The sequence below is a fragment of the Rana temporaria genome, chromosome 6, assembly GCF_905171775.1.
Source record: "Rana temporaria chromosome 6, aRanTem1.1, whole genome shotgun sequence".
NCBI classification, from domain to species: Eukaryota; Metazoa; Chordata; class Amphibia; order Anura; family Ranidae; genus Rana; species Rana temporaria.
Window position 1 is genome coordinate 115229774 of NC_053494.1, and position 26331 is coordinate 115256104.

Consider the following 26331-nt stretch of genomic DNA (forward strand, 5'->3'; position numbering starts at 1 on the left):
CCTTTCCAATGTAGGAAGGCAAGAATTTTACCTATGACATACTACCAAGGATGCTACCCCTTGGTTTCACACCAGGAACATGGGCCTTCCAGATCCTAAGATATCTGGTCCTGGAGACCAGCTCTCCAGTATGAATCTGAAAGCCCCGATCCTCAAGAATGCGGGCTATAACAGCCAGACCATTAATACCCCTGTATGCAAGACAGGATGTAACCCTGCAAAGCAGGCCTGGACAAGCTGTAAGGGGCCCTGGTATCTCTACTATCACCTCTGCTGTCCCTGCACAGTCAGGTCATATGGGCTATGCCGGAGCAATTAGGCCAGCTTCTGTACTCTTCTGATGTAGCATGGAAGCCACGAAAGGTGCGGCCCTGGGGGGAGAAAACACATAAACCAGCAACAACTGGTCCCCCAGGATCACTAAGGCCCCGTACTCACGACCAAACATGTCTGCTGAAACTGGTCCGCAGGCCAGTTTCAGCAGACATGTTTGGTCGTGTGTGGGCGCGAGCGGGCCGAATTCCAGCAAACATTTGCCCGCCGGGCCTTTTCCCAGCGGACAAATATTCCTGGACTTGTTTTAAAACAGTCCGCTGGAATCCTGCCCGCTCGGACATGTACGGTCGTCAGTACAGACCTACCGTACATGTCCAGGCGCCCGCCGTCCCTCGCATGCGTCGAATGACTTCGACGCATGCGTGGAAGCATTTTAAAGGCGGGCCGCCCACGTCGCTGCGTCATTGTCGCGGCGACACCGCGTCATCGACGCGGCGACACCGCAGACACGCCCCGCGTATTGTTTACGCGCGGACTTCTGTACGATGGTGTGTACAACCATCGTACAGAAGCCCTCTGGCAGACATGTATGGTGAAAACGGTCCGACGGACCGCTTTCACCATACATGTTTGTCCGTGTGTACTCGGCCTAACACATCTGTCCCGCATGTGGGTGGATCCTTTATCCTTGACACAAAGTTGTTCAATTGTTGTTGAACCTGGACGTCAACACCCTTTATGTACAGGGTACCGTTTCTGTGACATTTGGTCAGAAAAAAGTCGGGGTGTAGAGGTCAATCTCCCGGACACATTTGTAGACGGCTCCAGCGAATCGCCTGCCAATCTAGTATTCCATGAAATGACGATTGTCAATAGGCAAGGCACAAGCTCCTCCCTGGTAAACAAAGTAAACCACTAGAGAGGCATTGTCAGATTGTATTCAGACAGAGCAACGCTGTAACCTAAACTTTCAGGCCCTTAAGCCAGATGCTCCATCCGTAGCTCTAGAAAGCTGACAGATACGGCTCCCTTGGAGCTTAACCACCTTCCCTGTGCCGTGGTCTCTTCCAGGTCTGGATTCTATCCCTAGAGGCCAGCCCTCGCAACCTGCTCCCAGGTAATGGGTATGAAGGATCTTCCCTTCTGCCAATCATTCAGTTAAGAACCATCAACTGAAATTCCAGCATATCCCTGGGACCAGACTCCTAGGAAAATGCTAGGTTAGGATCCACTCGTTCCAGGCCGACAGAATGTTTATATCAGCCTTGAATAAAACTGAGCATAGGGAACTGTCTTTGAATGAAGCCGGCATATTCCCTCTAGACTGGTATCCTAACCCAGGAGTTCCAGATATTTAACCATGCTGGACTCCCCTAGGCCCAGCCATGCTACTGACTGATCTGTCAGCAGGAGTTTGCCTCGGTATGCCATTACTGCTATACCCTGGGCCTTTAGACCTGCTAGAGGCGGGCCCTAGCAGCCTTGTAAATAAACACACCTGCAAATAGCTCCCCATATGTGCATGTGGCAAGCTTTAAAGCCATATGCCTCTATGGAAGCGTGTGTTCATAGAAGCGTGTGATCATGGAAACATGAATTCATACAAATATGTTTTCGGCAAAAACATATAAAAGGGGGCGTGCTGCATACATATAGCATGTGAGCTATGAACAAGCATCTTGCAAGCAAGTATGCGCTATGAACGTGTTATGCAGCATTGTGCAACACGTACCCCTGCAGACACGTATTCCTATGTAAGGCCAAGGAATCCTGTATAATTAAGGAAACCTAATTATCATGGCTCATAATGCAAAATCTAGGCAAACATGCATCCTTATGCAATTCAGCAATTTTCATGCGATCCAACATCTATGCATCTTAAGCACTCCTGTGCGGACTAGTACCCTTGTGTGACCAAGGATTCTTGTATGATCGAGCATCCCTGTGCGATCCAGCATTTTTATGCAATTAAGCATTTTAATGCGATTTTTGGCACTTCTGCGGACACAACCTCTCTGTGTGACCAAATATGCCTGAGTAATCCAGGACTCGGGTGATCAGATAACCATGTGTGATCCCGCATCTTTATGTGATTGCAGGCATTCCTGTGGAAACAAGCCTATCTGTGTGACCAAATATCCTTGGGTAATCAAGGGCTTGGGTTATCAGGTAACCATGTGTGATCCCGCATCTTTATGCCCTTGAGCATTTTTATGCGATTTTAGGCATTCCTGTGGAAAACAAGCCTCTCTGTGTGACCAAATATCCTTGGATAATCGAGGACTCGGGTTATCAGGTAACCATGTGTGATCCCGCATCTTTATGCACTTTAAGCATTTTTATGCGATTCTAGGCACTTTGCTGTGATTAAACACCCTTATGTGACCATGTAAAATCATACCAACAAAAAAACATGTATACTTATGTGATCAACAATAAAACATGCTCTGTTACCTGTTTTTACCCCACATGCATTTGAACATTCCAAACTCATGTATTTCATGCAAACATACAGACTGGTAAAGAGGCCGTTATGTTCTGCAGATGTGCGTCTCTGCAAACCTGCGATGTTGGCCATGTGCACAGCAGCAACTGTGCATCCTCCAGTAGTGCATTCGGTTAGCCTGAAGCCAACACCAGGATGAGGACTTTATAGAGACAGAGGCTCTGACCGTCTAGGCTGAGGGAAGTTATATGCAGCTTGAATCTCTGAAAAGACTGCAGCTGCAACCAGAGTTTGTGGGGCTTCTGATAGTTTTCTCCTCATTAGGCTGACACGTGTTATCTGTTCTCTGACAGTGAACCTTCATCCTCAGGTTTTTCAATTCACTGGTTTGAGGATTTAGAGCAGGGAAAGGGACACACCCTGTTTTCTGCTTGTGAAGATGCTGTGAATATAGCAGTTAACCTCTTATAGACCTGTAGCGCCTGTGTACTTTTCGTACAGGTGCTATATTAAATTTAGTGGGGGAATGAGAGAGTTATGTTGCTCTCGTTCATTGATTTGTTAAATTTGGCTGTCGCCAAATCTGGATTGTCCTGTGGGTCAGTTTGTACTCCAGAAATGCAGTTTCATCTCTGGACGGCAGGTGACGCCAGAGGGGTTCAGGCGGAGCCGCTTCTTCCCAGCAGTCAATTAGAGGAGTTTTCCCTGCTGGGGAGGGGTATTTCTGTGGCGGAGGCCGTTGTTCGGGAATCTTCGCGGGTTCCTGGTTCCAGGTGCGGCACCCACCTTTAGGGTGTGCACACGTCACAGGCCCCACCACTATGGCCTACCAGGCCGGGGGCACGTGCTACGCGGAGTACCTGACTCTGGGCCCTCATGGCCTGGAGCAACTGATGCTGCCAAGGGACCCCAGTGATTTACTGGGTTCTCACTTCTATTGAGAAGATCCCAAGCTGGGTGCTGTTCGGTGTGGGATCGGTCTGAGGAGAACCCGGAGGCAGGTGATCCAATAGGGCTTGAACGAACCATCGGGGATCTGGGTGACCGGACACTGACAGGTTGCATTTATACTGTCAGTCGGTGACCCCAAAAAGACATACTGGGAGGATTCGCTCTACCGTTTAAACTTTCAAGCACTAGGCCTGTGGCAGAGGTCTCATCCTAAACATCCTAATTTAATTAGAGCCAAGTCGGTGGCAGAGACTTGTTCCTTCCCAGAGGTTCTAAGTGGCGCTCTGGCTGCCAGACCTGTGAGAGGGGTCTGTCCAGAGGCACTTTACCCACTCCGGCTGGAGTGGCGATGGGACGAATACAATTATAGAAGGCAGGACTGCTTTCTCTATTCACAGCCTGATTCTGCAAAGTTACTCTTCCTTCATCAACCTATCCTGTCTACCTCAAGTTGACATGTTGGTCGTGTTTGACCAGAAAATAAAGCATTGAAAACGTCAACCAACGGTCTGGACATTCTATTACTGCTCTCTTCACCACCATCACCCCTAGACACAGCATAGAGGTAACATAAACACACCGATCCCAAATCTAACCAGCGGCTCCTCCGTGGGTAGCGCTACAGACCCATAAACGCAATGCAACAAAACATATGCATAGTGACTGCACTGTTGGGGGAGGCTGCAACACCTGACAGGGCTGATAGCTCATTATGTGAGCTGTCTTAAGTCTCTACAGGAGAGGATAGTATCATGCAAGCATGATAAACGGCCACTAGATTCAGGTGGTGATACCCCTTCCCACCCCTGAACCCTCTTTTACGGGGAGACAAAAAAGTCCTAAGCCAAAAGCAGAGGAACTTAACCCTGGTGCATCAACAGCTGAACTTAGTCTAGCAAATAATGCCTGCTAATCTGCACAGCTAGATGCTGAGTAGGTGTCTTAGGTGAATCTGTATCCAACCCCCACAAGGTGCTTACGTGCCCCAAGCTACTGTGTCCCCCTGGCTTTACAGAGCTCTGACGTCTGGGCCTTTGGAAGGGGCCGCCCTGTGTCTGCACCATGAGACGGTGAGCCCATGCGCATGCACCACCGGCAACCACATCGTCCCCCCGCCTACAAAGCATGCCCCCCCCCCACGCGCACGCGCGCATAGGGGAATGGTGGAGGCGGGGGGAGAGGGAGATCCACCAAGGAGCGCCGTGGACCCGGACTACGATGGACCCCCCCATCGTGGCAGAGCCTGAAGCAGAGGAAGTAACCCGCACCATAGATCAGCTAACCTTGAGCTTCCGTTCCTGGAAAGCATGGTAAGCGAAATACCAGGCATGTCTTTTTACTGCCTTTAGTGGTGGAAAACAGATAAGACATGCAGCTACTCATGACATTGCATAGGACTCAGGGGTACCAGCCTCCTGAAGTGGAGATCTAGGGGTACTACAGCCATCCTGTCTCAACAGACATAGTGGTTTCTTTGCCCAGGCACACATGCATTATAGGCAAGTCCCAATAGCCCCTTCAGCAGAGGACTAGGACCAACTAGGGGAGGTATATGGGTGCCAGAGCCATCCTGTCTCAGAAGACATAGTGGTTAAGTTGCCCATGCATAGAAGCATAAAAATAGGCGAGACCCATAATCCCCAATGGAGAACCTATTGTCGGACCAAGTCCCATAGGTACCTCCGCTTACCTTTCCACGCTGCAGGGTATTGCAAAGCAAGAGACCCAGCCTTCACCCCTCACCGTGGGTATTGTCTCAGACCTTTAGGGACCGGGGTCCATGGTCAGAAACACCACTCCCCTGGACCTATAAAGCACCCTGGCAGCAGAAAACATTTGGTTCCTTGGTAAGGCACAAAGTACTGGAACCCAGGGTCCAGCCCTCCGAAGAGAGGCATTATAGGCAAAACCTAGTTTTTCGTATCGAGGCCCGGGTACCGTCCACTTTGGCTGTGAAGCACCTTGGACAGATCCGGCTTCTATGGGGGCTTTTTACATCCAGCATGGCTCCCTCCAGTGGAGCTCCTCAGAGCACATGTTTACTCGTGACCAACACCTTAGACACTGATGAAAAAACTGAGGTGCTCCCAGTATGGGAGGGGTTATATAGGGAGGAAACTTCCTGTTCTAATTGATTACACCAGTGTCCAGCACCTGAAGGTGGAATATAACCCACTTAGTAATGACTAGACTCTGTGTCCCGTGATGTACGATAAAGAAACTGTGATCCACGCTTTACATATACAGTGCTGTGAAAAAGTATTTGCCCCCTTCCTGATTTTTTTTATGTTTTTGCATATATGTCACACTTAAATGATTCATATCATCAAGCTAATTTTAATATTACACAAAGATAAGTGTAAATCCAAATGCAGTTTTTAAATGATGATTACATTTATTAGAGGAAAAAAAACCTGCCTGGTCCTATGTGTAAAAGCAATTGCTGACTCCCCCCCCCCTCACTTCCTTTCTAAATGAGTGAGTGAATAACTTGTTTAGCGCTACAAATGCGAACTGAATCGCCTCAAGGCGCTTGGTATTCATTTCCTTCTATTTTGCCTTCAGAATAGGTGGGTCTTGAGTTTTTTCCTAAAGGCTTGGTGATCCACTTCCATTCGGATATTAGTTGGTAATGTGTTCCATAGTCAAGGCCCTTGGACTGCAAATCTTCGTTCTCCTTTGGTCTTGTAGCGGGCCTTGTAGTAGATTTTGGTTAGTTGATCGAAGAACGCGATTGGGGTTGTGTTTTTTTATTTTCTCACATAAATATTGGGGGGTGATTCCTTGTATACAATTGTGCGTCAGGCAGAGGGACTTAAATGTGATCTGGTTCTTTTATGGCCAGCCAGTGGAGGGACCTCAGGGAGGGAGTAATTGATTCCCAGGGTTTTTTCCCTGTTACCCGTTGTGCCGCCGTGTTCTGGATGACTTGTAGCCGTGCAATCTGGTATTTTGGGAGTCCCAGGTAAAGGGAGATTGCATAGTCGAGCCTGGAGTTGATTATTGTTCCCACCACTACTGCGGTGTCTTCTTTCGGGATGAAGGGGACAAGTCTTCGTAGCAACTGCAGAAGATGGTGAGATCCACTGACTACTGACCCGATTTGTGCATCCATTGTCATGACTGAACTGTGATTCTGCACAACCTATCACACAAACATGGTAAGTGAAAAAATATTGAGTGAAAAATAAATAATGAATAAATAAGAGAGCTCGCAAGCTCAATATATGGATGAAACCGACCATAAAAGTGCAAAAAAGTCCCACAAAATTTGAGTGAATAAGTGATAATATCACCAATGACAATAAGGAATGCTAAAGTGACAATGTGCAAAATAGTCCTATATTAAATGAAATAAAGGAGCTGCCAAAATGGAACTGCTGGTGTTGCTGAATTTCCACTTAATCAGATACGGATGGTTGACAGATGAATACACACATCCTTCCCTGGGCTCACAGGACTCTTACCTCCAGGCCAATAGTAAGGGGCATCCAATATAAGCCTCACTGGCAGTCCTCTATGGGTGATCTTAGCCAATCCTCCTTAGAAGCAGGTACACGTCTCCTCAGCTAATCCAGACAGTGCTCAGACCCGAATGGAAAAAGAGGGAACAAAAGGAGGGGCTCCAATCGTGAAATATAGTAAGACTCAGGGGTGTTTAATAATGAAAAAACCTGTGCTTACATCAAACACAATAAATCGTGCAGCAAATTTTAAAAACGAGCGGCGTCCACAGCGCCAGCTTACATCACTCCAGGTGGAGTCACACCTGGAGTGACGTAAGCTGGCGCTGTGGACGCCGCTTGTTTTTAAAATTTGCTGCACGATTTATTGTGTTTGATGTAAGCACAGGACTTTTTTGCACTTTTATTGTCGGTTTCATCCATATATTGAGCTTGCGAGCTCTCTTATTTATTCATTATTTATTTTTCACTCAATATTTTTTCACTTACCATGTTTGTGTGATAGGTTGCGCAGAATCCCATTTTATTGATTTCTGTATTTGTGTATTGTAAACACTTTTAGGTTTTGCTGCACCTTATTTATTTTGTTTAGGTTATTACTCATTAAGGGTCCTATTAGCGCAAAAGCACTTGTCACTTTATGACTGAACTGTGATTACCCACATTTTTTGGAAAGCAGAGTTAAGGCTGGGTTCACACTGGTGCGACACGACAGCTGTCCTTCTTTGGATCAGACTTTTCCCTGCAACTTGAAGTTGACATACGTCCGACTTTCAATAAACGGGGATCCGACTTGGATCCTCGCCAATACTAGGCACTGTGTTTGGTATGTTTCTTGAGAAGGAACTCCACGCCAATTTTTAAATAAAAAAAATCGGCATGGGTTCTCCCTCCAGGGGCATACCAGGCCCTTGGGTCTAGTATGGATTTTAAGGGGAACCCCCTACACCGAAAAAGCGGCATGTGGGTCCCCCCCAAATCCATACCAGACCCATATCCACCCCAAAGCACCCACCCCCCCATGTTATGGGCATGCGGCCTGGTACAGTTCCGGAGGGGGGGGCGCTCGCTTGTCCCCGCCCCCTTTCCTGACCTGCCAGTCTGCATGCTCGGATAAGGGTCTGGTATGGATTTTGGGGACACCGTTTTTCGGCGTAGGGGATCCCCTTAAAATCCATACCAGACCGAAAGGTCTGGTATGCTCTTGGTGGGGGAACCCATGCCGGGTTTTTATTTAAAATTTGGCGTGGAGTTCCGACTCAAGATCAGCAGAGCACAAGTCGCATGCCAAAGTCGGAGCATGCAAGACGGCGTTCCGACTTTGATCCGACTTCAATGATATTCAGTGGGCTGAAGTAGGATCAAAGTCGTACCAAAGTAGTACAGGGAGCATTTTCAAAGTCGGCCCGACATTTGTCAGACCAGTTAAGACGGCTCCCATAGGGAAACATTGATTTTCAAATGTCATGCAACATGAGCTCCCAATGTTGATGCGTTTGTCGGACCAGTGTGAATCCAGCCTCAATCTCACATACCTTCCAGGCCTGATTAGTGCTGGACCTGTTGAATAAAAAAATCACTTAAATAGAAGCTGTTTGACAAAGTGAAGCACACTAAAAGATCTAAAAAGGCAACACATCTGGCCACAATCTAAATAAATTCAAGAACAGATGAGAAACAAAATAATTAACATGAATCAGTCTGGAAAGGGGTTACAATGCCATTTCTCTAAGGCTTTGGGACTCCAGAAAACCATGGTGAGAGCCATTATCTACAAATGGAGAAAACTTGGAACAGTGGTGATGAACCTTCCCAGGAGTGGCCGGCCTACCAAAATTACTCCAAGAGCACAACGACAACTCACCCAGAAGGTCATATAAGAACTCAGAACAACATCTAAAGAACTGCAGGCATCACTTGCCTCAGTTAAAGCGGAGTTCCGGCCACAATTTCAGTTTTTAAATATAAATACCCCTGTAATACACAAGCTTAATGTATTCTAGTAAAGTTAGTCTGTAAACTAAGGTCTGTTTTGTTAGGTTGTTACAGCATTTAGACACTTTATAAAATAGAAATTGACTGGGGCCATCTTAAGTGTGGGCATCATGAAGCCAGACTGTATGACTTCCTGGATTTCAGCCTAGCAGATCTCGCACATGCTCAGTGCTGCACAAGCAGTGTCAGATCAGGTTTCAGCACCTGTGCTGTCCAAGTCACATGATTCTTTGAGACTGGGGAGTGCACAGACTCCTGGAAAGTTACACCCACTACATTCCCAGGAGTCTGTGCGGTGTAGGTTAGGAAGCATTAAGCACCTAGGTGCAGGAAGTGGGAAGATTAACTATTCTGCCTAGCAACAACACTTTGAAGGAGGCATCTAAAAAAAAAATTTTTCGTAAAGGACTAATGAATTTTTTTTAAAACTACTGATGTAATGTTATATTTATGGGTGGAACTCCACTTTAAGGTCAGTGTTCATGACTCAACAATTAGAAAGGGACTGGGCAAAAATGGCATCCGTGGGGGAGTTCAAAGGCTAAAGCCACTGCTGACCAATAAGAACACAAAGGCTCATCTCACATTTGCCAAAAAACATCTTGATTATCCCCAAGACTTTTGGGCAATTATTCTGTGGACTGATGAGACAAAAGTTTAACTTTTTGGAAAGTTTGTGTTACGTTACATCTGATGTAAAACTAACACAGCATTTCTTAAAAAGATCATCATACCAACAGTCAGACATGGTAGGGGTAGTGTGATGGTCTGGGGCTGCTTTTCAGCTTCAGGACCTGGGCAACTTGTCATAACTGATGGAACCATGAATTATGCACTCTACCAGAAAATACTGAAGGAGAATTTCTGGCCATCAGTTTGTGACCTTAAGCTCACTTAGGTTATACAGCAGGACTGGAGATGGGCTCAGGCATGTTCGGGATCCTAGTATCAAACTACCTGCCCAATCCCGCCAGGAAGCCGACACTGCACATTGATAATCACAGGCAGTGAAACATTTCCCGTGCTGCAGCTGCATAGCCTGGAAATGTCTCACTGCCTGTGATTAGCGCTGTGCAGCGTCAGCTTTCTGGCGGGATCGGGCAGGTGGGTTGGCACCAGGATCCTGAACACACCTGAGCCCATCTCTAAGCAGGACAATGATCTAGAAAACACATCAGTAAGTCCAACCTCTGAATGGCTCAAAAAAAAAAAAAAGGTTTTGGAGTGTCCTAGTCGAAGTGCTGACTCAAATTCCATTGAGATGCTGTGGCATGACCTTAACCGCTTCTGGACAGCCCACCGTACATATACTATGGCCGCCTGGCTGTGCAAAATCATGTACCTGTATGTGATTTTGAGCACGCCATGTAGAGGGCACGTGTACATGCCGCCGAAGCGCCGCTCATGCTGTGTTTGAACACAGAGGGAGCCAATCAGGGCGTCCGCAACCCGTTGAACATTCTGTGGAGAGACGGATCAGCGGTGTGCCTATGTAAACAAGGCAAACCACTGATCTGAGATAAGCTGAAACACAATCTCTTTTCCTCCAGTCTGTCCCTCTCCACACAGTTAGAAAACACCTCCCAGGCACACACCTAACCCCTTGCTTGCCATTGGTGCTAACCCCTTCCCTGCCAGTGTCATTTATACAGTGATCAGTGCATTTTTTTTAGCACTGATCACTGTATTGGTGTTACTGGTCCCCAAAAAGTGTTACTTAGTGTTCAATGTCGCAATCCCGCTAAAAATCGCTGATCGCCGCCATTACCAGTAAAAACAATAAATAAAAAGCTCCTAAATCTATCCCATACTTTTTGGACGCTATAACTTTTGTGCAAACCAATTAATATATGCTTATTTGGATTTTTGACAAAAATATGTATCCGAATACATCCTAAATTATGAAATACGATATGAAAGACTCATTGGCAGCGATCACAAATGCTTGATTGCAGTTGTTGTCGCCAAGGGTGGCACAACCAGTTATTAGGTTTAGGGGGCAATGACATTTTCTCATAGAACGAGGCAGATTTGGACAGCTTTTTTGCCTTAATAAACAAAATCATCATTTAAAAACTGAATTTTGTATTTACTCAGGTTATCTTTGTGTAATAATACAATTTGTTTGATGATCTGAATCAATTAAGTGTGACAAATCTGAAAAAAAAAAAAAAAAATCAGGAAGGGGGCAAATAATTTTTACACAGCACTATATGGTAAATGTAGTTCTTTTTAAGAACGTCGTTTTGTCTAGTTTCTTACATTTTAGTCATCTACTGCACATACCTTATTAATGCTTTTTCTTTCTTCTTTGGCTTCTGAGAACTTGTTTGCTCATTCTGTCTATGGGGGGTCATTGTGAACATTTAAACACTTTTGTGTTGTCACATATTGATCATTATAATTTTCCAATGCAGTGCTGATTAGCCAGCCACACTGTGCAGCTTTTAAGCAAGATTTAGAATTATACAAATCACAAAAGTGCGCTAGCACATTACTTATCAGTGAATATAGAAGCAAAGCTTGGTCATGCAGAAGATGATCTTTGTGAGAAGCACACAATTATATGCAAGCAATAATAAAGCATAAAACCATCAACAGCTTGCAAGCCTGCTTTGAAAATTACATTTTGGAACTAAAATCTTATGATTAACATAACAAAACGCGTGTAATCACCATATAAAGCAGAGTGATGGAGGAGAGACGCTTCTGCTTTAAGCCAATACATACAGTAACTAAAATTTAGTAACCACCACCTACAAACACTTGGTCACCTTTTTCAACTTTATGACCAAATGCAAATTTCTAGACTTCAAGTTTAAAGCAGAGTTCCACCCTAAAAACTAACTTTTTATAAACAACTTGCCTTTAATGTAAAAAAAAAAATGTTTAAAAAAAAAAATGTTTTACTCACTTCTATATGGCTGTTACTAGACAGATTTCGTAATCTGCCCTAGTTCCCTATTCAAGGTGGTAGAACTTCCTGTCCTAAGACCCCATTGCCTCCTGGGAAATGAGTGTCATAATTTCCCAGGAGGCAATGGGGTCTTAAGACAGGAAGTTCTACCACCTTGGACTCTGGGCATTACTGTGCCTAAAAATCCCAGCATGCACCTCTCTCAGAAAATCCAGGAAGAAACATGAACTGGGCTTCATAATGCCCACAGCTATGATGGAAACGGCCACAATATCCCTGAGATGATATCAGGTACATTTTTGCAACTGTTTATGTACCGATCGTGCTTTATTAATATGTTTTAATGAATATTCATAATAATGTAATTGATAATAATGTAAAAAAAATGTATGTCCGGAACCCCGCTTTAAGCAGGCCACTTTAACTTTAAGGCCGGGTTCAGACCTATGCCAATTGAGTGCGGCTTAAACCGCATCCAATTCGCAGAACATTTCTAAATACATTGTTTTCAATGAGGCTGGTTCACATATGTGCGATGCTTTCGCACTGCGCATTGCCAAAAAAAGTGTGCGTTTTCTAGGCATTGCGGTGCGGCTCAGGTGCGAATTCAGACCCATTATCTTCTATGGGTACGCATCTGATTCGCAGATGTGTTAACTTCTCTTCAGGATTTGTCTCATTCACCTCAATACACTTTCCCCCTCCCCCTCCCCTCTCCCAGGTCTCCGAATTTGCAGCTAAAACGGAGCTGATCTGCTGAACACTTCTCTTATCTCTCTGCAGAGATAAGAGAGCTGAAATTCGCACTGCACAAGTGTGAATCCGGCCTTAGAGGAAAAGGTCTACCCTAGCAGCAGGCACCAAATGATACATTATATTATTAGCTATAGAACCCTCATATGTGAGCCTTTCTGAAATGAGTTTCACTTTGTTTTAATTTGAGCAATAGGTCTCATCAACACCAATTGCCATGTACTTGGCCAATAAAAGTGTCTTGCTGCAAGTCACTCCAAATTGCTAAGCGGACACAATTGGTAACACAAAGAAAATAGCTCCGGAGAGGCCCACAAAATAAAGTTTTTGGTTACCAGAAGTAGAAATAGACATTGGTGGTGTCTGCTCTGAAACAGAACCTTTAAATGTTTACAATGATCAAAATGGCAAAGTAGAAGTCCACCCTAACAGTTGAAATCTAGTGGCATCCACGATCTAACACTAATCTATCTAGCCCTGTAAAGAAATTGGTAAACATTCCTTTTTTGAAGCTGTGTCGCTCCGGTCCTGTCTCCAGTGCCGGAAGCTCTGCAGTGGAGACAGCCAACAACGGATGAGAAATGAATGTCACCCATAGAGTTGGGTCTTCCGCTGTCGGCTGCCTCCTCTGCACCCGCCTCCATATCAAAGCCATCGCTGACAGCTCAGCGTGGGACTGGACCAGAGTGGCTTTAGATCAGGTATGTATCGCAATTTCTTCTTTACAGGGTTAGATAGGTTCATTTTAGATTGTGGATGCCTGTAAATGTAGAGATTATAGTGTAGGTTAAACTTCTACAGTATTTAACTTTAAATTTATAATTTCTGTTTAATCCTGTCGAAATCAATGCATGTAGTAGAAAACATGTTAACTTGCACTCTGTATGTAACACACTCCTGAACCACGCACCTTGTGCATAGTGCACTCCTGAACTCTGCAATTCATACATAGCTCACTCCTGAACCCTGCACTTCTTGCGTAGCTCACTCTTGAACCCTGCACCATGTGTGTAATGCACTCGTGCATCATGCACCCTTTGCATAATGCAATAATGCAATTCTGAACCCTGCACACTGTGCTTCACACAGTCCTGAACCCTGTACCCTGTGTGCAGTGAACTCATGAACCCCTTCTCTGAAAAATACCTGCTATAAAATTATATCCATGTGACAAAAAGTAGGACTCCAAAGCAGTGCCTGAATCTCACAACAGCATGTAGATCCCTCCTCAAGATCTCCTCCTGCCATCATGAGTCAACAATAGCCACTGGCATCACTTAGCGAATTCAAGAATCCCTTCAGATATAGTTTTAAATTATAACCAATAGTATGTGCTTTTGACATCTCATTGGATGGAGTGTAGCACCCAGGGGCGTTGCTAGGTGCCAAAAAGACCAGGAGCTTCAGCCCGCAAGCCAAGCTGGCACCGGGGGGGGGGGGGGGACACTGCGGTTGGTGGAGTGGCGCAGTGTGACCTACCTGACACACACACCCAGACCTACGTGAGTGTGTGTGTCAGTACACACACACACACTGACATAACCTGCATACACTGACCTGACCAGACCACACTACACTGACCAGACCACACTACACTACACTGACCAGACCACACTACACTGACCAGACCACACTACACTACACTGACCAGACCACACTACACTACACTGACCAGACCACACTACACTAACCAGACCCACACCACACTACACTGACCAGACCACACTACACTACACTACACTGACCAGACCACACTACACTACACTGACCAGACCACACTACACTACACTGACCAGACCACACTACACTAACCAGACCCACACCACACTACACTGACCAGACCCACACCACACTACACTGACCAGACCACACTACACTGACCAGACCACACTACACTGACCAGACCTACACTACACTGACCAGACCTACACTACACTACACTGACCAGACCACACTACACTACACTGACCAGACCACACTACACTACACTGACCAGACTACACTACACTACACTGACCAGACCACACTACACTGACCAGACCTACACTACACTGACCAGACCACACTACACTGACCAGACCTACACTACACTGACCAGACCTACACTACACTGACCAGACCACACTACACTACACTGACCAGACCACACTACACTACACTGACCAGACCTACACTACACTGACCAGACCTACACTACACTGACCAGACCACACTACACTACACTGACCAGACCACACTACACTACACTGACCAGACCACACTACACTTCACTGACCAGACCACACCACACTACACTACACTGACCAGACCACACTACACTACACTGACCAGACCACACTACACTGACCAGACCACACTACACTGACCAGACCACACTACACTACACTGACCAGACCACACTACACTGACCAGACCACACTACACTACACTGACCAGACCACACTACACTGACCAGACCTACACTACACTGACCAGACCACACTACACTACACTGACCAGACCTCACTACACTACACTGACCAGACCTACACTGACCACACTACACTACACTGACCAGACCTACACTGACCAGACCAGACCACACTACACTGACTAGACCACACTACACTGACCAGACCACACTACACTGACCAAACCACACTACACTCACTACACTACACTGACCAGACCACACTACACTACACTGACCAGACCACACTACACTGACCAGACCAGACCACACTACACTGACCAGACCACACTACACTGACCAGACCACACTACACTGACCAGACCACACTACACTGTCCAGACCTACACTGACCAGACCACACTACACTGACCAGACCACACTACACTGACCAGACCACACTACACTTACCAGACCACACTACACTACACTGACCAGACCACACTACACTACACTGACCAGACCTACACTGACCAGACCAGACCACACTGACCACACTACACTGACCAGACCACACTACACTGACCAGACCTACACTGACCAGACCAGACTACACTGACCAGACCTACACTGACCAGACCAGACCACACTACACTGACCAGACTACACTACACTGACCAGACCACACTACACTACACTGACCAGACCACACTACACTACACTGACCAGACCTACACTGACCAGACCACACTGACCACACTACACTGACCAGACCTACACTGACCAGACCACACTACACTGACCAGACCACACTACACTGACTAGCCCACACTACACTGACCAGACCACACTACACTGACCAGACCTCACTACACTGACCAGACCTCACTACACTGACCAGACCTCACTACACTACACTGACCAGACCTACACTGACCAAACCAGACCACACTGACCACACTACACTGACCAGACCTACACTGACCAGACCTACACTGACCAGACCACACTACACTGTCCAGACCTACACTGACCAGACCACACTACACTGACCAGACCACACTACACTACACTGACCAGACCACACTACACTAAACTGACAAGACCTACACTGACCAGACCACACTACACTGACCAGACCTACACTGACCAGACCAGACTACACTGACCAGACCTACACTGACCAGACCAGACCACACTACACTGACCAGACTACACTACACTACACTGACCAGACCACACTACACTACACTGACCAGACCACACTACACTACACTGACCAGACCACACTGACCACACTACACTGACCAGACCACACTACACTGACCAGACCTACACTGACCAGACCACACTACACTGACCAGACCACACTACACTGACCAGACCTACACTGACCAGACCAGACCACACTACACTGACTAGACCACACTACACTGACCAGACCACACTACACTGACCAGACCACACTACACTGACCAGACCACACTACACTGACCAGACTACACTGACCAGACCACACTACACTGACCAGACCTCACTACACTGACCAGACCTCACTACACTACACTGACCAGACCTACACTGACCAGACCAGACCACACTGACCAAACTACACTGACCAGACCTACACTGACCAGACCTACACTGACCAGACCAGACCACACTACACTGACTAGACCACACTACACTGACCACACTACACTACACTGACCAGACCACACTACACTACACTGACCAGACAACACTACACTGACCAGACCACACTACACTACACTGACCACACCACACTACACTACACTGACCACACCACACCACACTGACCAGACCACACTACACTACACTGACCAGACCACACTACACTGACCAGACCACACTACACTGACCAGACCAGACCACACTACACTGACCAGACCAGACCACACTACACTGACCAGACCCACACTGACCAGACCCACACTGACCAGACCCACACTGACCAGACCCACACTGACCAGACCAGACCCACACTGACCAGACCTACACTGACCAGACCCACACTGACCAGACCCACACTGACCAGACCCACACTGACCAGACGTCACCTACCTCAGCTGTCTTGTGCCCATCATAGCGATGCAGCCAGGGAGGCTTAGGAGCCGAGGAGAGAGACTCAGGAGAGCCGCCGAGCAGGGATGTGGTGTGCCAGTCAGCCAGAGGAGTAGATTTAGAAGCCGTGCCGTAGAGAGCCGCCGAAGGTATCACGGTGCGCCGGGCGGCATTGTATTTCCCGCCTTCAGAGCTTGCGGCGCCTATGATGGACGTCACACGTCCCGCGGGCCCGGATTGGAGCAGTGGGACGTCCATCATAGGCGCTGCAGGTTCCAGAAGGCGGGACCTGCTGTGTCATCGGGCAGTCGGGCACACTCGAGGCTACCAATAAACGTTGTCATGCCCGAGACTCTGGGCTTTTCGGCCACCCATTCGGGGCTCCAGCCTCCTCAGCCCACCCCTAACGAAGCCCCTGGTAGCACCCTCTAGTGTAGTGTGCTAGAAGTGTACATAGGTTTTTGTAGTGTAGGTAAGTTGTTTAGCTTGGCTGGCAGCCAAGCCTGTGTTTGAATCTGGGTCATGGTGAGTGACTCAGGAAGGCTGGATGACTCATCAGGCAGCACCTCTGGTACCTCCCCTACAATCTGGATCCTTTGAGAAGTTTCCAGAAGAATAAGGAGGTTAGGCGGAGCTCCCTAGAGTATTGATGAGGGCCTTGGCCAATCCCTGTCAAAATGGGCTGGCAGGGGGAGGACACCTCTTAAATATTCGAAATCAGTCCAGCGGGGGCAGTCTGGTGTCGGGTGGAAGTTGGAGATGGAGTGCCTTAGGCCTGGGGCTTGGGTGCTGGAGGGATCCTCTACAAGACACTTACGTCCTGTACTGGATGCACGGGAGCAGGTGTGAGGACAGCGGGAGAGAGTCAGCACGTCCAGGAGATCTCCAGGGAGAAGTCAGCCAAGAGGGCTGGTGAGTGAGCAGTTTGGCAGGACTGTGGAAAGTAGCTAGGTTGGCTAGTGATAGAGGCAGCTTCAGCCAGGCAGGCTGGTAGTGCTTGAAGAGGCGGTGCTGGGAGCAGTAGCCACAGGGATGGAAGCTGGATACTGACTTTTGCTACACAACCAAAGTGGCCCGCAGTCCCTGCCCGTTAAGGGCCTTTGCTGCATCTCACTGTTGCCTTTTGTCAAATTAACTAATAGTGTGCCAGGCCAACTGGATCTGTGTTGAAGTTCTGCAAGCAAGTAACGTTCTGGAGGAAACATCCCATCCACATCCAAGTTTATTAACCCCTAATAAAATACAGAAAGATAGCTGCTGGACTGTTTTCCTATCTCAAGTGAGCCTGTGGAAATTCAATGTGCCAGTCTGTGCAGGGTGGGGGAACCTATTCACCAGCAGTTCCTACAGGGGATGCGCTACAGGAGTTACAAAGGGACACTTCTGTTTTAGCACAAACTCAGTTATTTAGATCCTGGAAAATCATCTTTGATTAAAGAAAGATTCTGCATTAGCAGAAAGTGAGCAGAGTGCAAAATCATGCTTCATGTCTAGCAGCAAAGGGCTCACACTTTGGTCATTCTTTGGCATGCCTCCTTGTAGGTGATACTTACATATTATTGTCTACTAGTGGTCTAAAAGTAGAAAGTCAAAAACAAAACAAAAAAAACATTATTTATGTTGGTGCTTTTTTGCAAATACAGAAACAGAGTTTTGTCTATGCTAGAGTATGTGTGTGGAAATATTCAGCGCCAATACCACTACGTATAACATAAAAATAAAATTTAAAGCTGCTCCTCAGTGACAAAAAATTATTTGCAATTGGTGAAAGTGGATATAGAGGGCGCTCAGCTACAGGTTGACGACTTAAAAATATCCCCTATAGTTGTGCAAATTATAAATTATTGAACATATAACAATAATAACTTAAATATAGACAAAAATAGATGACAAAAGTGCTTCAGCACAAAGGCAGTGCTTAATTAGTGTCTCTTAATAAGTAGCCCAATTTGTGCATTACAGTGAATCTGATATTCAAATCTTCTTATTGACTGTATTCTTGTTTAAGTGATAACTTGCCACCACCAAACATTAAAATCTTCTTTCACCAAAAATGTGCTCAAACATATGGATGCGCTTACCAGAAATATCTGACTTCTTTAATGAAAAAGAGAGTCAGGTAAAGCTTTAGCAGGATTGTGCCTGCACACATGCTGACAGGAAAATAACTTGTGTGAACCTCATTCCCAGCATCCCAAGTAGGATATATAAAAGACCGGAGAAAAAGCCAATAGCGTAATACTGTTTATTTTTTAAAAGTATATAAAAAAAGGGATGCAGACGTTAACCAACGAAACGTATGTTGGCGGCGGTACCTGGTCACGTGACAGCCCGACGTCCTCTCCGACCTGCGGAGCTAGCAGTACCCGGCGACCTGTACGTCCACCACGGAGGTGGGCGCAGACTCAGCCGCCCAAAGTGAAACCGCTACGAGCGGTGACATATCTGCAGCCCCAGTAAGAAAAGTAAGAGGCCACTTGGCTCCCTTTTTTTATATACTTTTAAAAAATAAACAATATTACGCTATTGGCTTTTTCTCCGATGGTGCGATCACGTGGTAAACGGCCGCTATCAGCGGCAATTTACACGATCCATGATGTGCCGGGTCTTCTAGATCCGGCGCTCATGGATGATTCTGGGAGCGCGCCCCAGGGGGCGCGCGGAAGCAGGATTCTGGGAGGACGTCCCAGGGACGTCCTCCCAGAACAACTCGACCGTGCTGTAGACATGTTTTGTCTATAGCGCGGTGGGGAAGAGGTTAAGATGCTTACTGGAGATAACAATGGGGGTTGGTTTTGCACAGAGAAGCCCGGATCTTCTTATTCTTGGGTCCCACTTTGCTGCTCCTGGCCCCTCCCTCCTTTCAAATGCCCGCACAGTCAAAAGCTTCCTATCTGAGGCGTAACTAGAACCTTCAGGGCCCCGATGCAAGAAACCATGATGGACCCCCCTGCCCCCCTTCCAACTGAGCCCCGAGCTTCCAATTTTGAGAGGGTGTCCATGGACATCCTCCCAAAACCGTGCTTCCCGCATGCCTCCTGGGACATGGATCCAGCGCAATCACAGTGGCCCTTTACCATGTGGTCAGCGCAATCACATGTAAACAGACTTGCTGGTTATCCACAGCCCTTTCCTCCCATGCTGTGTCTGTGTTAGAAAAGGACTGCCGTTAACTGTCAAGAATGTCAGTAAATTGTTTACACTGATAACCAGTGCCCCAATCATCAGTGTCATCCAGGAGCGGACTGACAACTCATGGGGCCCCCGGGTAATAGGAGATTACGGGGCCCCCGGGCAATAGGAGATTATGGGCCCCCCCCGGGCAATAGGAGATTATGAGGCCCCTGGGCAATAGGAGATTATGGGGCCCCTGGGCAATAGGAGATTATGGGGCCCCCGGGCAATAGGAGATTATGGGGCCCCCAGGCAATAGGAGATTATGGGGCCCCCGAGCAATAGGAGATTATGGGGCCCCCAGGCAATATATTATGGGGCCACACAGAATACACACACACAGACAGTATACATACACAGTATTCACACACAGACACACAATATACACACACAGAATACACACACTGAAAAGGTACTGGAGAGGCGGGGCAGCTAAAATCTTGGGATTTTTAAAACCAAAAGGATGTCGGTAAGGGACATTTCAGGGACAGATGTAAAAAAACACAGATTTTTACATACTTTCCCTTGTTTTACTGAGTCTGGCAACCCTGATGGGGCCCCCTAGGGGCATGGGGACCTCAGGCAGTGCCCGAGTGCCTAAATGGTCAGTCCGCCCCTGGTGCCATCTGTCAGAGCTCATTAATGCCACCTATTAGTGCCCATCAATGCTGCCTATTGGTGCTCATCAATGTCGCCTATCAGTGCCCATAAATTCCACCTATAAGTGTTACCGTATCAGTGCTTATTAATGCCACCTATTAGTGTCAATCAATTCTGCCTATCAGCACCACCTATCAGTGCTCATTAATGCCGCCTAACAGCATCCATCAGTGCCACCTATCAGTACTCTTTAATTCTGCCCATCATACTGCCTGAGTTCTGCCTATCAGTGTTCCTCAGTGCCCATCAGTGCCACCTATCAGTGCCCATCAATGCAACCTATCAGTGCTCATCAATGTAGCCTATCAGTGCCCATCAGTGCCTCCTATCAGTGCCCATAAATGCCTCCTATCAGTGTCCATTAGTGCCATCTATAAGTGTCCATTAGTGCCTTCTATCAGTGCCCATCAGTGCTTTCCTATAAGGGCACTGGAGCCAAGTCACAGTTCCGTGTGTACATTCAGACACAGAGCTCTGACTCAGCCCCATCCCCTCTCTAACCTGACTGGCTGACTGACTTTGATTGAAAGCCGCGGGAGCCAATGGCACCACTGCTGTGTCTAATCCAATCCGGAGGAGTATCCCAGACAGCTTAGATATTTGTGGACATTGCTGGAGAGAGATGGGCTCATGTAAGTAATTAGGGGAGTGCTGGGGTGGCTGCTACACACAAAAGGTTTTCCATCTTAATGCATAGAATGCATTAAGATAAAAAAAAACTTCTGCCTTTACAACTCCTGTAATGTGCATTAACACACAGGGTAACATTTAACTCCTTCCTCAGGCAAATTGTCCTGTAGAAGCAGCATTTTTTTTAAGCCAATGTGCATGGACCCCTAATATATTGCACAAATTCTAAAAATAGTCTTTATAAATTATAGCTCTCTACAATTTTAGTTACCTAGGTGTGGCTGGCAATTTTACATTTGGCAAAGCACCCCCAAAAAACTCTTCATCTAATGTCACTTCAATATGGTCCTTGGTTCTCTTCATACTGTAGCCAGGTGATATGGCCAGAAATGTTTCGGTCTAGAAAATAAAATATGGGTACAGCAAATTTTTAAACTGAAAAGTTTGTCAGTCTTTTTTCATTTTACTTTCTTAGGAATAAACAAATCCTGTAAATTTATAAATTAGGCTGCATTCACACCAGAGCGTCGGTCGTTTTTTCGGGCGTTTTGTCGCGCGTATTCATGCTTTTTTGCGCGTTTGCATACAGCGTCGTCCGACGTTTTTGTACTACTTTTTTTTATTTTAGCCAATGGGAAAAATTATCATCTTTTCATCCCTTGTTGCTATGTTGGTAGATTTTTTTAATCTTCTGCCTGGGTGAAATGTTCTATTGATTAAAGCGACGAAACGCCCGTAGCAAACGCTCGTTGTCGCGCAAGTCGCTTGAATCGAGCGTTTCCATTACTTTCTATGGGAAATGGAAACGCTCAAAAATGACCAAACCGCCCGATACGCGCAACAAAAAATGACTTGTTTGAGCTTCAGTCAGGCATCAGGAGTATTGGCGTGCAGATGTGAACCATCTCCATAGGGAATAATGTATTTTTTCCCCTTTAGCGTATTTGAGCATTGCGCTTCAGGCGACAAAACGCTCAGGTGTGAATGCAGCCTTAGTATTATCCTAAAACTTGCTCTTGTGTCACAATAATTGACACCAGTAGCACAGCCCTTAATTTGGTCAAGGATTTTAAAGCTGTGCAATTTATAACATTTCCCCCCTGTATACACAGGCTTATGGAAATAAGCAGCATTTTTTAATGCTAGAATTTGGCAGAAAAAAATGGTACAATAAGTATATGCATTATGTGTGCATGGCGTTTAAATGTAAATACCTTCTACTTGCCAAAATATTAATTTTAAACATTTTAATAATAAGCGGCGTATTTTAAGCTTCATGTGCATGAGGCCTTACATGTAGACAGTCCTTTTGCTTTTACAGTACATACAGAAAAATAAGTATCGAACACGTCACAATTTTTATAGTTAAATATATTTCTAAATATGCAATTGACATGAAATTTTACCACACGTTGGTAACAACCCATGCAATCCATACAAAAAAAATAAAAATAAGTTCAGAAATGAAGTTATGTGTAGTAAAATAAAATGACACAGGGAAAAAGAATTGAACACATGAAGAAAAGGAGGCACAAAAAGGCATGGAAAGAAAAGCACACGGAACTAAATGGAATTGTGTCTGGTGTGAACTAGCACTTAGACAAGCCTGTGGAATACTGTGAGAATATAGTCTGGTCAGATGAGACCAAAATCGAACTGTTTGGATGCCATAATATACACCATGTTTGGAGGTCAAATGGCATTGCACACCACCCCAAAAACACCCCCATACCAACAGTGAGGTTCGGAGGTGAGAACATCATGGTGTTTTTTCCAGCATATGGTACTGGAAAACATCATGCCCTTGAAGGAAGGTTAAATGGAAAATTGTAAAAAGACATTCTTGATAAAAATCTGCTGCCATCTACCAGGATGATGAAGATGAAACAGGGTGGACATTTCAGCAAAACAATGATCCCAAACACAAAGCCAAGGAAACTCTCAACTGGTTTCAAAGAAAGAAAATAAAGCTGCTAGAATCAGCCAATCACCTGACTTGAATCCAATAGAAACTCTAATGCCGCGTACACACGATCGGTTAAACCGATGAGAATGGTCTGATGGACTGTTTTCATCGGTCAAAACCGATCGTGTGTGGGCGCCATCGGTTAGTTAACCATCGGTTAAAAAAAAGGCAACTTTTTTTTAAAATTAACCGATGGATTCCTAACCGATAGGACAAAACCGATCGTTAGTAGGCACGACCATCGGTTAAAAATCCATGCATGCTCAGAATCAAGTCGACGCATGCTTGGAAGCATTGAACTTCTTTTTTTTCAGCACGTCATTGTGTTTTACGTCACCGCGTTCTGACACGATCGTTTTTTTAACGGATGGTGTGTAGGCGCGACAGACCATCAGTCAGCTTCAACGGTTAACCGATGAAAACGGTCCATAGGTCCATTCTCATCGGATGGACTGATCGTGTGTACGCGGAATAAGGAAAGAACCAAAGATCAGAGTTCATAGAAGAGGTCCAGGGAACCTTCAAGATTTGAGGACTATGGGCTAGATTCACAAAAGCCTTACGACGGCGTATAAGTAGATACGCTGTCGTAAGTCCGAATGCGGCGCCGTCGTATCTATAAGCGCATTCTCAATCTGAGATACGCTTATCTGTTGCTAAGATATGACCGGCGTAAGTCTCCTACGCCGTCGTATCTTAGCTGCATATTTACGCTGGCCGCTAGGGGCGTGTACGTTGATTTACGCAGAGAATATGTAAATGAGCAAGATACACCTATTCACGAACGTACGTATGCCCATCGCAGTAAGCTACGCCGTTTACGTAAGGCATTTTTCAGGCGTAAAGATAAACCACCAAAAAGATGGCGCAGCCAATGTTAAGTATGGACGTCGGGACAGCCGTCGAATTTCACGTCGTTTACGTCGTTTGCGTAAGCCGATTCAGAATGGGGCTGGGCGTAGGTTACGTTCACGTCGAAAGCAAGGAGTATTTGCGATGTGATACTGAGCATGCGCGCGCATGCGCCGTACGATCGGTGCATCATTTACATGTATGGTAATGAATCGTGAATTCATTACTATACAACACACCCCCTACCTGCCTATTTTGAATTAGGCGGGGTTACGCCGGGCCATTTGCGCTACGCCGATGTAACTTAGGAGGCAAGTGCTTTGTGAATACAGTACTTGCCTCACTATCTTACGTCGGCGTAGTGCAAAGGGGATGCGCTACGCCAACCTAAAGAAGCGCCGCCGTACCTGAATCTAGCTGAAAATGTGTGGAAGAATGGGACAAAATCACACCTGAGCAATGCCTGAGCAAAACCGATCGTGTGTGGGCGCCATCGGTTAGTTAACCATCGGTTAAAAAAAAGGCAACTTTTTTTAAAATTAACCGATGGATTCCTAACCGATAGGACAAAACCGATCGTTAGTAGGCACGACCATCGGTGCTCAGAATCAAGTCGACGCATGCTTGGAAGCATTGAACTTCTTTTTTTTCAGCACGTCATTGTGTTTTACGTCACCGCGTTCTGACACGATCGTTTTTTTAACGGATGGTGTGTAGGCGCGACAGACCATCAGTCAGCTTCAACGGTTAACCGATGAAAACGGTCCATCGGTCCATTCTCATCGGATGGACTGGTCGTGTGTACGCGGAATAAGGAAAGAACCAAAGATCAGAGTTCATAGAAGAGGTCCAGGGAACCTTCAAGATTTGAGGACTATGGGCTAGATTCACAAAAGCCTTACGACGGCGTATAAGTAGATACGCTGTCGTAAGTCCGAATGCGGCGCCGTCGTATCTATAAGCGTATTCTCAATCTGAGATACGCTTATCTGTTGCTAAGATATGACCGGCGTAAGTCTCCTACGCCGTCGTATCTTAGCTGCATATTTACGCTGGCCGCTAGGGGCGTGTACGTTGATTTACGCAGAGAATATGTAAATGAGCAAGATACACCTATTCACGAACGTACGTATGCCCATCGCAGTAAGCTACGCCGTTTACGTAAGGCATTTTTCAGGCGTAAAGATAAACCACCAAAAAGATGGCGCAGCCAATGTTAAGTATGGACGTCGGGACAGCCGTCGAATTTCACGTCGTTTACGTCGTTTGCGTAAGCCGATTCAGAATGGGGCTGGGCGTAGGTTACGTTCACGTCGAAAGCAAGGAGTATTTGCGATGTGATACTGAGCATGCGCGCGCATGCGCCGTACGATCGGTGCATCATTTACATGTATGGTAATGAATCGTGAATTCATTACTATACAACACACCCCCTACCTGCCTATTTTGAATTAGGCGGGGTTACGCCGGGCCATTTGCGCTACGCCGATGTAACTTAGGAGGCAAGTGCTTTGTGAATACAGTACTTGCCTCACTATCTTACGTCGGCGTAGTGCAAAGGGGATGCGCTACGCCAACCTAAAGAAGCGCCGCCGTACCTGAATCTAGCTGAAAATGTGTGGAAGAATGGGACAAAATCACACCTGAGCAATGCATGTGACTAGTTTCTCCATATAGGAGGCATCTTGAAACAGTACAAAATCCTATGTTGGTAATGACAAAGTATTAAATACATTTCAGTTAGCGTGTTCAATACTTTTTCCATGTGTCATT

At 46.3% G+C, this 26331-nt stretch overlaps 1 protein-coding gene across 3 annotated transcripts in view; it reads right to left on the minus strand.

Annotated features, from left to right (window-relative positions):
• Positions 1-26331, minus strand: part of FLACC1 (flagellum associated containing coiled-coil domains 1) — a 113634-nt gene that overhangs the window by 75867 nt on the left and 11436 nt on the right. For 2 of the 3 annotated variants that reach the window (XM_040357218.1, XM_040357217.1), the window contains exons 5-7: positions 22012-22139; positions 18830-18850; positions 11419-11475 (exon numbers count right to left, since the gene is read on the minus strand). In XM_040357218.1, the coding sequence (XP_040213152.1) occupies positions 11419-11475; positions 18830-18850; positions 22012-22139 (206 nt within the window). The remainder of the gene's footprint in view (positions 1-11418; positions 11476-18829; positions 18851-22011; positions 22140-26331) is intronic. The other variant, XM_040357219.1, reaches the window with a different exon arrangement.